General features: G+C 35.9%; 1 protein-coding gene across 1 annotated transcript in view; it reads left to right on the top strand.

The window, feature by feature from the left end:
* The window catches only part of TNNI3K (TNNI3 interacting kinase), a 217,574-nt gene that overhangs the window by 60,929 nt on the left and 141,583 nt on the right, over window positions 1-15,062 (top strand). Inside the window, exons 8-12 of the mRNA XM_070941265.1 lie at window positions 8,230-8,374; window positions 8,478-8,582; window positions 9,440-9,534; window positions 9,954-10,103; window positions 11,829-11,915. Of these exons, the coding sequence (XP_070797366.1) occupies window positions 8,230-8,374; window positions 8,478-8,582; window positions 9,440-9,534; window positions 9,954-10,103; window positions 11,829-11,915 (582 nt within the window). The remainder of the gene's footprint in view (window positions 1-8,229; window positions 8,375-8,477; window positions 8,583-9,439; window positions 9,535-9,953; window positions 10,104-11,828; window positions 11,916-15,062) is intronic.

Raw genomic sequence — 15,062 nt, 5'->3', positions numbered from 1 at the left:
TGGCCTGCTCTCGAGTTGCCATAGGCAACGGGGATGGGAAAACTAACTTTGCAGCTGCAGCAAGGCAGCACGTCAGTCAAAACAAAAGCACATTCCAGCCATATCTCTGTCAAAGCTGTCTCCGCGGTTACCCACAGTGGCTGGAGGGGAGTGATCTCTACAACCCACAAATTTGCTTCGTTGGAGAATGTGACTGATGACACACCCTGAGGGGATGGGGGAAACCAGGTCAGAGCTGGAACATAAATTATGTGGGGTCAATGTTGGCTTCACTTGGACCGTGCCGACCGTGCTACAAAAAAGGTTATAAAATTGATTGTCACAATATACGACCCTAATGGGCAGGCTCCATTACGGTCATATGTTGACGTCTATCTGTACCTTGTATTCTGGAATCTCAATAGATCTCAAAGATAAATAAATGGGTCTGTTGCTTTCTATACCTGGACTCAATTCATAAAAGTTGTTGAAGGTTAAAACCTGTACCTGAAATTTGATATAGAAGACTCTTAAGAATCACCACCAAAGTCACAGAAATAATGTTTTATTATTTTGAAGATTCCTCAAAAAACAGGCCTGGTTAAGCATCGGAGCAGCCTCCCATAGAAGGTTTTCCTGTAATATAACTTTCAGGTTATGAAAGTCTGTGGTGGTTTTTATCAGATTTTTTAAAGAAGATTGAAAGCACAGCTAGGAATGTATAAAACCTATCTTGTCATTGTCCCAGAGTTTTGCATTTCCATTTTCATGGTCATGAAAATCCATACTCTATGGAATGTCAGGCAAATCTTTACTTTTAAGTATTGTAGGCTTAAATTAAATGTGTATCAGAATTCAGATGCTATCAGCTTCTTTGAATAGGATATGCATTCAGGCATATATCACCATTTTTTACTCCCCATTTAGCTTGCAAAAACGCTTGCATATTTAGTTACTACCAATATATTTTTAATAGAAAGTAAATATGATAGAATCAGAGAAATGTGGATTCAAGGTAATTATCCACATGCAGAGAATCACAACATTCTTATTGGAAACCAATCTAGTCAGACTGCTGCAGCATCCCAATTACAAGAGACATACAGATCAGCTTATAGCTCATCATTGTCAGAATACATATATTCAATCATATCAAATTAAGCATTTATTCATACAACATTATGTACATACTGTGTTTCCTCATCTATACACTTTTAATATAAATTTTTTGCCAGATATTCATATAAGTCTACCCAATATTAAATCAATAAATATTTTGAGAAACCTAAATCAGTGACATTACGGAAGGTAGAGAATGCATTTAGTTTCCAGAAATGTGTGCACCCAGCAAACAAATAAGGACGTGCAGGAGAGTTAGCAAGATAAATTGAGTAGAATATCACTAACTACTTTTTTCCTCACAATAGGTAGCATGTTCTCCCTTTAATTTGAGTTCCTGCTACCAGAAGAATGTCTTTTCATTTTTTAAAATTGATGTTCTCTACAACAGTGAAGGAATGTTGAATTAACATCACCCTGTAGTCATGATCTGCCATGCTTGTGGCATGTTTGCGTGCTTGCCTGAAAACAGTCTGGCATATTTGGCAACAACTGCAAGGGTCTGGTGATGTTTGAAGAAAATATAAAATGATTAGAGCCACAAACAGCCACACTTCAACCCTTAAGAAAGGAGAAAGATCGATTAAACCAAACAATTATGGACCTATGAAGGGAATCATAAGAGAAGTGAGTCTAAGGAACTCTTCCCAATAGACAAGAATGACAACCAAAACATATGTAGATATAATGTACCACTGCAACTCAGAAACCACTCTGAGGCCTTTACAAAAGAAAGAGGGGGAATAAAAACACATTGTTGAATAAGTAGATCTATCCCTAAAGATCAGGGAAGATGCACCTGTTAGAAGACAAAGAAAATTTACAGTAGTTGATGATTCACTATCAACAAGGGCATATGTCAACATGGCTCATGAAGAGTGTTGACTGCCAGAGCAAGTATTAGGGATACCGTAGAACAGATTCACGCCCACTTATCAAGCCCACTAACCAATTAACCTAAGCAAAAAATGACATTGCCAAGAGCACTTACACGATGAATTTTCAACACTTTGGAAGGACACTTTAGCACTTTGGTGGCCAGATTCTTCTAATGTATAGAAAAGGACTACAAAGAGAAAGAACATTATATGTGAATGATTAGCTTCATAAATAATAGGTGTGGTAAGAGTGGTTTCTAGAACCATGATCTGACTTTTCACAATGATGGATTGCTAATAAAAAATCGACTTCACCTAACAAAAGCAGATTGGAATGGTACATGGTAAGCTTGATCAGAAAGGCTATGAACAAATTGGAGATGAGAATCTTTAAAGAAGAATCTCAAGTAAAAACTAAAAGGAAATGGGTGTGTTGCTATAACTAGGCATCACTCAATTCAAAATAAAAAAGCATTGGCTCATAAAATTAATTGTCTATACACTAATGTTCATATTATTGAAATAAACAACTTGGGGCAGAATAATAAATTTAAGATACAGGAAAGTAATTTCTGATTAAATGTTAAAAGAAAAAAAATCAAAGCTGTAAGACAGTTTCATGGTGGAAACAGTTATCAGTGACAGCTTCCCTTCAGCATCTTGCCCCCAACAATCTGGGAAGAATGGAAGCTGAGTCAACCTCGAGCTTGTCAGGATCGAACTTCTGGCAGTGGGCAGAATTAGCCTGCAATACTGCAATACCACATTCTAACTACTGCACCACCATGGCCCCTATGGTTAACTTGGACTCAATGGCCTAAAGGGCTTCCTTCAGTTGTATTATGCTCTAACCCACCACTTTTCACCATTAACACCAAGGTAGTAAAAAAAAAAAAAATCCAAAATCGTATGGTTAGAGTGCATCCTACTATTGATAGGAATCTGTTCTCTCCTTGGGTTTAGTTCACCATTCTTGTTTCAGTCCTGTATCTATAGGTTTCAGTTGACTCCCCCCCACACAATCACTAAATATAGGCAAGCATAAAGTTCAGAAACTATAAGCCATTGTATAGTGAGAAGGAAGTTTGTTGCTGAACGTTTTCAATTAATTAATCAATCTGAGTAGTATACTGGTTATGCATCACTTGATTATCTCTTTCAAATATATTGATGACAAAACAAATATGATAGAGAGAACTTGTGGCAGAGGTGTTCGCAGGTTCCTGTCACCTCTCAATCTGAAATTAGGTAATATAAATCTAGTATTCCTATAATTGCACTGAAAATTCAAGGCCAGCAAGATATTAAGACTGTTCTACATCTCTTTTCTTCTAGTCCTCAAGAGTTTTGCTGACCAGATTGGGCAGTCCTAATGAATCAATGCTGGGCTATTTTTCACTAAATCTCTTTGAACAAATGGACTATTCTCCAAGCTCTAGTCATCCCTTTATTCTCTCCTGGATGGCCCATATTTTCAATTTTCACATTCATATTATGGACCTGAGTTACGATTTCCTTTAGGCATCCAGATAGCATGCACGATAAGCATTTGCGTCTCATATCCCTTTCTTTTTTTTCTTCCGGATGATATTTAGAGTAGGCATATTATCGAGAATATTCTGCTCAAAATGGGGATCCATTATGAGTTATATATTTTTCTTCATCTGCTCTATTTTTCACATAAGCAAATATGTCAGAGATGGAAGGTATTCAAAACTGCACCTGGGATTTTGATTGCCAACTGAAATATGGCAAGAATCCAGCAAAGAACTATGGGCGAATCTCCAAATCCTTTGATGTACACTTATTGCCAGATGAACAGCACAGATGTTTATTTTTTTTTTATCATTGTGGTTGTTGCTTTCTTACCACTTCTTTTTAAGTGGTGTTATTTGAACTGCACATTTTCTGCGGATGGCTGTTTTTAAGAAATATTTTAACTAAATTCAGTTTTATGATGCTTGTTCCTTTCACATTCTAGACTTGTGAATTTAAGACAACTAATTTCATGATAATGTTCTTATTTAAAGTGCTTTCTAAAACATTTTAAAAATTTAATCCATTATATAAGTAAAGGATTATGTGAAGGAAGTATTGTATAGTTTTATGAACTCTTAGTACTGCTAGCAAATAATACATCCATTTTAGTTTTGGCAAGATAACTGGATTCCATGCCGATATATTTTTCTTACCAAAGTAAGTCAGAAAGATAAAAGCAGTACTTTTGCCAAACTGTGGTTTGGATACTGTGTTATAATTCGGATAAAATCCAGCCTACATAATTATAAGCTTTTGAAATCTGATAAACTTTCATTGAATTAACTTCAGTGTCCCAAACAATTTGGGGTAGGGAGCAGAGATGCAAAATATTGATTGGAAATGAAATGTGTGTTTTAAGCACTACTGTTTAGCAGCAATAATGTCTTTCAGAAGCATTTCTGACCTCTGTACATCAATTTCAAGTGAATTATTGCATTTATGAGAAGTGAAAAACTCATCACTGCAAGCTACGAATTGGAAAATTTCTGCCAAAAAGAAGGGCATGCTGTTTCCTGAATATTCTTTATAAATACTTAACTAGATTAAGTCCCCACAGGAGATGAATCTAATCTTTCTCATGAGGTATCACACCAATGATACCTCTTGATAGAAATAGTGAAATTCTACTTCTTGGATGTCAACTGGAACAAACTTTGAATTTACAAATTCAAGAGACATTGAGAGTGATGGACACTTCTGTGATTCTCACATTTATTTTATTTTATTTTTTAGTGTCAGGGCATTTATTGTTTTAAAATTCTGAAAATCAGAATGGAAGAAAAATTAATCCGACATGTGCATATTCAGGAAACAAATAACATTAAATTTGACTAAGGACAATTTTAAGGTTTTACCTAATTGTTAAAGATACAATTACAGTGAAACCTTGATTTTCCAGACCTCAGTACAACAGACTTAGCATGCAAATAAGATTATGCAAATACCAGTTTGGGTCATTTGTGTAATAATATCATCTAAATAATGCCGATTATGTCATTTGTATTAGTTTGTATCAAAGGCATAACATAGGTAATTTGTATCATTGGCAGCATAACAGAATTATCTTTTGACAAGATGGACAGCATATAAATTCAGGTAGTCCCTGGGTTGCAATTGTTTGACTGTTCAATGTTACAGTGGCACTGAATGAATAGTACTTATGACTGGTACTTGGAATTCTGGCCATTATAATATCCCAGTGAATACATGATTGCAGTTTCTTATATTCCTGCCTGCTTCCCAGAGAGTCAATGGGGGAGCCGGTAGGGAATCAAAATCACGTGAGGTCCCGCTTAATGACCTATGTGGTCCTCAGGTTATGATGGCAACCAGGAATGCCAGAATTCCCATTACTAAGTGACAGGGTTGCATGATGTTGTGTTTTACAGCTGCATTCTTAGCAATGGAAATTCTGGTCCCAATCTGCTTTGTAACCTGAAGATTACTTGTATGATAGACAGACAGACAGAAACTTATTTGGGAATAATGGATCTATTCTTTTAGAATAGATTCTAAATGTGACTCTCACATTTTTGCTCCCCTGATTCCATCTCATTGCTTTTCTAGTAAATAGAGTACATAAATTAACACTGAGGCCAATTTTAAAATACATACAGCTGTTTAACACATTGCTAAAAGTGAACAGCAATGCTGTTTCTGAGGTACATCAGCTCAAATTAAAAATAATCTCCTGGTTCTAGAAAGCAGTAAAAACATATAAGAACTCAGTAAACAGAGTTCTAATTTGCATGAAAGACAGATAAAAACAACATGTGTATGCCAAAGTCACTATTATTATGAAAGATGTTTTGTTTGTTATTATAGATCACATAAGATAGGAAAGAGTTCTCTTTTTCGTAGGCAAAGACCAAAAAATATATTTATTTTGGACTGATGATGAGAAAGGAGTAAATAGTAAATAACATCAACTTCAGATTAATCATGAATGTTAATGTCAATTAAACGATGCCATATATGTGGCAAATAATTAACCTAGAAAACTTTCAGTTTTTCTACAGAACATTTTTAGAAGAACTTTTATTTCAACTCTTACTCCGATGTACTTACCTTCATACATATGTTTACATTTACCTTTCCCGATCTGAATACATCTTTGACATAGGTTTCAATTATTGCTGATTCGCAGCACGAGCAACATTAATGTATTTTAAATAAAATATGAATTTTCCAGGCCACAGAACATTGTTTCCTTATGCTGAATAATTTTGGCTTCTCATTCTTCTTGTAATAACTTGGGTGCTTGTTTCCTTTAACACTTGCCTTTTGGGTCATAATTTCACTCTGCGTGCTTAATATGTAAGGTAGCAGGATTCCTGTGAAAAGGTCATTAACTCAGTGAAGCTTTTTTATTTTCCTTGACTGAAAACCCCACAATAATACTCAGCAAATATAACTGCAGCAATAATTGATTACAGTAGGGTCTCTGGTTTCTAAGCAATTACAGAATAAAGGCATAAAAGGTCAGCTGTAGGGTACAAATCCTTTATCAGTCAATCATGGTATTTGAGAAACAGTGTATGGAAAGGTAGGGTGTTTGTAGCATATGGTTAAAAAAAAATCCAGATGGTGGCCACAGCAATGCGATTGAAACTTTGTCTTTTTTTATTTGTATCACACATACAAAAAATAGAGGCGGATCTTTGATCACACCGTTGTGTCTACCATTTTGAATTTTGACATTACAACCTATGGACACGCCTGTTGTTTGGGCTTGCAGCTAAACTTGATGTTATAACTGGATCCCCAATTTGTTTTCTATCTTCTTTTAAGCAATGAATACTCTTTTCCCCCCACCATCCATACAGGTTGGAATCATCATATCCATAGGGAAAACATTACACAGGATCCGTTGCAGAGCAAGCTGGAAGACACTCTTCTCCTTAAGAACTAGGGCAGCATAGCTTTTGTGGGTTTAAATTAAATTAAATTAAATGTATTAGATGTGTTATGACAACCCACTCCAGAAGAGTAGCTTATGAAAAAAACAGTAAATAGAATTAAAACAGTTTAAACCCACATAAATAGGCAGTCCAGACTAAAACAGCTGCAACCATAAATAGTATAAAACTACAAAATATGCCCCATCAATATATTACAATCACAGTTAATGGAAACAGAACATTGCTTCTGTTTTATATTTCAATCCCAAATCAAGGATATGAAAATGGCTAGAAACTGTCCCAGAGCCCTTTGCATCTTATGAAGTATCATTATGGACACTAAGTGAGAATAAACTGTACCTACTAATGGAAAAGAAAATGGAAAAATAGAGAGAGGTGCAGTCTCCTGAAGCTCCCAGTTCACTAAATTAATGTTCAGATGGATGAATCTTTGAAGAACAGCTTTAGGTTTCTATGTGGTTCCTCAGTTGCAGCTCAGTTGGGTTGAAGATTTCCCTCTTTTTTCTGCAGCTAGGACTTCCTATCATGGTTTTGGGTCAGATAATATTTCCTTTCTACCAGTGGTGAAATCCAAATTTTTTTACTACAGGTTCTGTGAGCATGGCTTGGTGGGCATGGTATGGTGTGGCTTGGTGGGCATGGCAGGGGAAAGATACTGCAAAATCTCCATTCCATTCCCATCCCACTCCAGGGAAAGGATACTGCAAAATCTCCATTCCCACCCCACTTCAGGGGAAGGATACTGCAAAATCTCCATTCCCACTCCACTCTGGGGCCAGCCAGAGGTGGTATTTGCTGGTTCTCCGAACTACTTAAAATTTCTGCTACCAGTTCTCCAGAACCTGTCAGAACCTGCTGGATTTCACCCCTGCTTTCTGCCCAAAGAGGACATTCTCTCTCAGATAAATTAGTTTTGCTTAACTGTTCTAAATTAACTGCCTTGATTTAGAACTCCTTCAATTACATGCACAGATTGCTCATGATTTTAATTTGGTCATGTATGCGTGTACTTTCGTTTGTACCTTATGCTTAGTTCACTGTTCTCAGACAGTATTAAAAGTTGTGTTCCTTTATTTCTGATCTTTGGGCAAGTTTTCCTCTGGATTGAATGAAAATATATGAGGATGTGTATTTCTGCCTTATGGGATCAAGTTGCATAGAAGACCACTTGAGTTTGTCAGATTCTGTCCCTTTCCAATGAAATTTCATAATCTATACATCACATCTATGATTCATGATAAAGCTTTAATTATAGCTACTGATTTTTTCTTCCTCCTTTGATTGAATGGTAGTGAATGCTCAAGACAATGAAGACCATGTTCCTCTCCACTTCTGCTCTCGATTTGGACATCAGGATATTGTCAGGTTCTTGCTCCAAAGTAATTTTGAAGTCCAATCCCATGTGGTTAACATTTATGGGGATACGCCACTACACTTGTAAGTAACAAGAAATCCAGGCCTTTTTTTTTCTCCTTAGTGTGCACTAATTTTCACTTTTCTTTACTAAAAACAGTGTCTTGATCATTTTCTCTCTCTCTAGGGCTTGCTACAATGGAAAATTTGAAGTTGTAAAGGAGTTAATCCAACTTTCAGGAACAGAAAGTCTCACTAAGGAAAATATATTTAGTGAAACTGCCTTTCATAGGTATTCTGTTTTATGTTTGATTTTGTCCTCTCTTTTTTCCAAGTCAAAAAAATGACTGAATCATTCTGTCTGTCAGATATTTGACTGGTTACTCAAAATGTTACTGAAAAGGATTGGTAAGCCCAATTTTATCTCCTTTTCCTGGGATACTCACCGGTTCTCATTCCCAAATTTTCCTTCTTGCAGTTTTATTTACTGTTTTCCATGCAGCAAAATGCATCTGCTATAAAACACATCTGATGAGTCTTATATTTGTACCAAGTATCATTAGTGAGGAAAAATTCTAGGTGGCCAAAGCTATAAAACTATGAAATAACACAAATATAACACCCAGAACTTAAAGATAAAAACCAGAAGTAATTTGTGCAAAGAAAATGAAAAGCAACAGACTTAACAATATTAGAATTGCATCAACAATATATGCAGAATCTCTGAAAATATTTGTATTTTTAAAAAAATTTACATGATTACCTTTCTTAGAATTTACTGTGATGAAATGCAATAGAAATCTATGGGTAAAACAATGCAAAAATAGGAAGTTAGTTCTTTCTTCAAAGAATTGCTTCCTTCAGTCAATTTTTTTTATCTATATATGGCTCAACAAAAGCATTTGGGAGTAAAGATTTGTTTCTTTAATATACATTTTGTGAACCATCATATAGGAAGATGTGTGTGTATAGATAGATAGATAGATAGATAGATAGATAGATAGATAGATAGATAGATAGACAGACAGACAGAAAGACAGACAGAAGATTTTTCTAATCTTAGGTATTTGTGTTTCTTATACATTATTGACTAAAAATTGTCAATAACTTATTTGATTTTGTTTTCAAAAATTCTTCTAATTCATTCAGTGCATGTACCTATGGCAAGAACATAGAACTGGTGAAGTTTCTTCTTGATCAGAATGTAATGAGTCTCAATCACCAGGGTAGAGATGGACATACAGGTAAATTACTAAGGATCAGTTTGTGTTGTGTCTGTGCAAGAAGTAAGGAAAGAAAATGTATATGATCCAAAACAATAATTGGAAGAACGATTCTGTGATAGACCAGCCAATAATTAGGGCAGAAAATTAACATTCACAGAACGATGAATGCAATAAATGCAACAGCTATGCAACTGTCTCTGAACGACATACATTCCCTGACATGCAGTGATGCTGAAGTCTAATCCAGGCTTAAATCAATCTTCTCCAGGAGAGCAGTCCTATCTATGTAATCATCTGAAATCAAGCTCAACTAAAACAAGTCTACTCTTTCTTATACCCTTTAAACCCGTTTTATTATTCTGTAATCCTTTATATTGTTATGAAAATCTTTCTTATAACAATGCTTTTTCCTCCTCCTCCTCTTCCTCCTCTTCCAGGGTTACATTCTGCTTGCTATCATGGCCATATCCGCCTTGTCCAATTTTTGCTGGACAATGGAGCTGATATGAATCTAGTAGCCTCTGACTCCAGCAGGTCCAGTGGTGAAAAAGATGAACAAACCTGTTTGATGTGGGCCTATGAAAAAGGTAGTATTCTTTGGGTATTCTTCTTTGTGCATTAAAAAGAAGGTGTTACAAATCAGAAAAGCAGAACAACATAGGAAACTTTTGAAAATGGCTGCCCATATGCATCTGCTTCTGACACTAAGAGAATGCAGAAGACCAAGTATTGGATTTATGCTCTCAGAAATGCTAACCCAGTAGCCAGAGTTTGAATTCCACGCCAATTCCATCTTGACCTTTCTCAACACCTATAAAATAAAAATCCAAAAATCCATAATTGTATGCCTGAGTCCAGAAAAGGCAATATCTATCTGTAAAAAATAGACAAGACTTTTTAAAAGTCTCCACAAACCCCCCCCCCACACACACTATTATAACTGAACAAGGGTTCACAAACAGCATTACAATACAGTTATCCATGAAGTTCATTATGAAGTCAAGGACTACTATTGATTTTATGCAGAAAGAAACTTTGGTTCTACTACAAAGGGCAGAAGCAGATGCCTCTTTTAAAGATAGAGAGCTATCCTTGATTTCCTGCAGAAATCCTGCAGAAAAGCTGCATATTACACATTTTGCAGGTCTGGTCTGATAACACTTCATTTCTACTTCTCTTTTTCCTCCAAACTCATCTAGAAAATTGTTGAGGTCTGGAAGCTATTTCCTTCATGCTTATCCATCGCTGAGCCAAAATATATTTTGACATGAAAATGTGCCCAAATTCACATAAGCTTCTATTCACTCTGAAGTCATCAACAACCATTCTTGAGTGTGACATTTTTATGGGTTATAAATTTGAGATTGTAATCTCATGTCATTCAGACTGAATTCCAAGTTGCTTATAAATGATTTTTACTCCAGAATTATTTAGCTTTATAAATATACCGGTACATTAGAAATAACCTCTTTTTTTTTATGAACTGCCAGTTCTTTATCACTTGACTGGTTTATCACATTTACATATTCTCTGAGCAACATTCAGTCAGGTTAAACAAAATTACAATATTTAAATCATTCAAAATATTACGTTTTTTGAAAAAAGAAAACATTACTTTTTTAAACAAACATTCTCATAAGGAAGACATCCTAAAAGAATATAACGCCTTACAATGTGAGAAGAGATGAAAGCTGGTTTTGAATGGGGGCACAAATGTGTGTTTGTGTATGTGTATATGTTTTCTCTCAGAGTTACAGGTAATCCTTTACTTATGACCACAATTGAGCCCAATATTTCTGTTGCTAAGTGAGAGTTATTAAGCTGTTAAGTGAGTTTTGCCCCATTTTATGAACTTTCTTGCCACAGTTGTTAAGTGAAACACTGCAGTTGTTAAGTTGGTAACATAGTTGTTAAGTGAATCTGGCTTCCCCATTGACTTTGCTTCTCAAAACATGACCCAGGGACACTGCAACCATCATAAATATAAATCAGTTGCCAAGTGTCTGAATTTTGATCACGTGACGTGATCATGGGGATGCTGCAATGGTCGTAAGTGTGAAAAACACTCATAGGTCACTAAATGAACTGTTGTAGGTGACTATGAATGGATTTTATTATTGCCTTGGTATGTGTAATGTATCCAAGAATACAAGATGTTTTATGGTGCCTTTAAATTCTAAGATAACATTTTATTCAACAACAATACTGTTCGACATTTCATAATGTACTTTTGAACTGCATTCTCAGATTCTTTGTTGGCAATGTGGTACTTCTGTTCTTGTTTGCTTCTAATGGTGATTGCTATTTTTCAGGACACGATGCTATTGTCACCCTTTTGAAACATTACAAAAGACCCCAGGATGAATCCCCTTGTAATGAATACTCTCTACCTGGAGGAGGTGTGGTGTTGCTAAACTATTCACTTTGCATGGCTAAAAATAACCTTAATAGCTGCTTTGTTCCAAACAACTAGATAGCTGCAAGGCTAGTCAACGTGAACAGCCTCAAAATAGTGCAGCAAGAGTTAATAGCATAAGCAGACATCATTGCTGACAGCAGAACCTAATCAGTTTCTTAGGGGCAAGATGGAATAATAAGGTAGGAGAGAAGGATGAGATCAGGCCCTTAGCAGGAGACTATTTTAATACACCTGGAGAACAAGCAAGACATTGAGAAAGAAAGGAAAGGCTAGAGAAATTTAAGATTGTAGCAAGGAAGGAGAGGAAATTCAGAAGCTTTACAGATGGCTGTAGGCTGAGAAGATAAGAGAAGCTAAGGAAATGAGAGCCTAAGTGAATAAAAACAGGATTGCCAATAGTTCATAAGGTAAGGAAATCCTCGGAAGAGCTAAGAAAATAGACACTATAAAGAATGTAAAATAAAAATCAGAGTCAGGTATACTATGTAAGATTTGGCTTCCCTCCTACAAGGACTACACAGAAAATGAGCAATTATAGGTACTTAGGGGTCTATGCACTTTTTCAATAAGCAAAGGAAGATGAGAAGGCTCTGATTGCATTATGCCCTTATAGTAATTGTATGTAAACTATCAATTATATGTAGCAGGGGTTAATTATTGACCTAGTACAGGGGTATTAAACTCGTGGCCTGTGAGTTGGATGCGTCATATGCTGGCCACTCCCACCCCCCGGTTTAGAGAAGGAGAAAAAAGTCATGATACGTCACATGACGATAACATGACGCCATAAGTTTGACACCCCTGATCTAGTAGGTCTGACAATGTCCCATTGACATTATATCTCACAGTCTATATAAAACAGGCAATAAATGTGAGTAACATTGAATCAAGGTTAACTGTAAGAAAACAATTTTGCCATTCCAAATACTTTGGCCACCTAATGAGAAGGAATGACTCACTGGAGAAGAGCCTAACGCTGGGAAAGATTGAGGGCAAAAGAAGAAGGGGACGGCAGAAAACGGGGTGGCTGGATGGAGTCACTGAAGCAGTAGGCATGAACTTAAATGGACTCCAGAGGATGGTAGAGGACAGGAAGGCCTGGAGGAATGTTTTCCATGGGGTCATGATGGATTGGACATGACTTCACAACTAACAACAACACATTACATGCAAGTTTAGGGGAAAAGAGAGAATCCATTTTGTGACTGATTTTTTTTCTGTTATGCTTGTCAAAAAAAATTGAAGGATATTGCATGTAATGACTGCTGGCTTCAGCCTGTTCTTTGAAGTTTGTTTTGCAGCAACCAATGATAAATATATCATAAACAAGAATGATATGATTTATTAATTAATTATATGCCCTCATCAACTTTGACTCCTAGTGACTGTATAGATAGACTTCCTCCATAACGATCTATCTGTATCTTGTTTTTTCAAGTATTCCAACTGTTTGCCACTGTAACTGAATTCACTTGGCATCTGGTCATATTCTTTTTCTCTTTCCTTGTATCTTTCCCAGCATTAGAGCCTTTCCCAGAGGGCTGGATCTTTGCATAATATGTCCAATCCAGAATAATTTGAGCCTGGTTATTTGTGCCTGAAGTGAGAACTCTGGGTTGATTTGTTCAATGATCCATTGGGTTGTTTCCTGGATGTCCATTCTCGGGAGCCTTTCCAACACCAACATTCAAAGAATAGAAATATTCTTCATGTCCTATCCTGCTTCTTTAATTTTGTACATTATTTCGTAGTGTTCAATGGAATACAGTGGTCTGCACAATTCTTATCTTTGTAGGTATAGATACATCACAAAAGGCGGAAGCTATCCAACACTTTGATAGCTTAATTGTGAATTCTAAGACTGGTTGTACTCCTGTTGTCATTCATTTGATATTCTTTATATTTAATTTTAGACCCATTTTTTCACCATGGTCTGACTTTTCATACTAGAGCTTTCGGATCCTTTGCATTTTCAGCTGTAAGGGTAAAATCATCAGCATAGAGCAGGTTATTGAAGTTTCTTCCTCCAATTTTAAAAATGATCATATTTTCCCAATCCATCTTCCCTTAATATGCAGCATATTTAGCATATACTGTAGATTGAGTAGAGAAGGGGCAGGGGAATATGCAGCCTTGTAGCCCACATTTGCCAACATAGAACTAATCTCTTTCACCAGATTCTGTCTATACTGTAGTTTCCTGACCTCTATATAAATTTACTATGAGGACAATCAGATGTTCTGGGTTTCCCATTTTTCCCGAGCTTGACATGATTGACACAATCAAAGGTTTTTCTATAATTGATTTCTTTGTTGTATTCTTTGACTTCCTCATTTAGAAAAACAACCTCAGCAATGGTGGCTTGTATTTCTCAGCCTTTTGTAAAGCCATCTTAAACATCTGGCATCTCTTTTTCCATCCATTATTTTGCTAATACGTTAAGTTAAGGATATTGCACAATAGTTTGCATGCTCTATTAATTCTTTTTTTTTTTTTTTGTATTACAATGTAGAATTCTAATATTGTTCCAATCAGTCGGATATTGTGTTGTTCTCCAGATTTGGAGAACAGCTTTGCCTGGTTAGAAATTTGATTGATTCTTCTTCTGTGGCATGTAATATTTCAGTGAGTGTTCCATCAATTCCTGCCAGCCTTCCAACTTGGTAATGACAGGAGTACTGATTTAACTTCATCTCCTAGTAGTAAAGGTATTTGTAGGTAAGGAATATCTTCTAAGGTATCCTGGATGTTGACATCTGTACTATATAGTGTTTCAAATTGACATATTCCTTTGACCCCCTTTGAATTTGTTACTATCTGCCCATTGTTATCCTTCAGCATATCAACTAGAAGTTGGAACTTTCTTCTCTGTTTAGAGATCTTTTGAAAGTTTTGCCATCTCTGTTTCCACCTTTAGTGTCTTTACAGACATGTTATAATGCCACTGTTTGTCTCTTCTAACAGTTCTCTGAAACTGTTAAGTTCTTTTCTTTTCTGATATTTTTTTTTACTTTAGTGGCAATTTTTGCAGTTTGTTCTGACATTCCAGTTTGCTTTCTTGTCTTTCTTCATTTTTGGCAATCTCTTTTCACTTTCATTCTTAACAACCTGTTTAAATTCAATTTCT

Source organism: Pituophis catenifer, unplaced genomic scaffold, assembly GCF_029215685.1.
Source record: "Pituophis catenifer annectens isolate HBS135680 unplaced genomic scaffold, rPitCat1.0.hap2 SCAF_3, whole genome shotgun sequence".
NCBI classification, from domain to species: Eukaryota; Metazoa; Chordata; class Lepidosauria; order Squamata; family Colubridae; genus Pituophis; species Pituophis catenifer.
The sequence above is the reverse complement of the archived record's forward strand: the minus strand, read 5'-3'. Positions and strand labels throughout refer to the sequence as shown.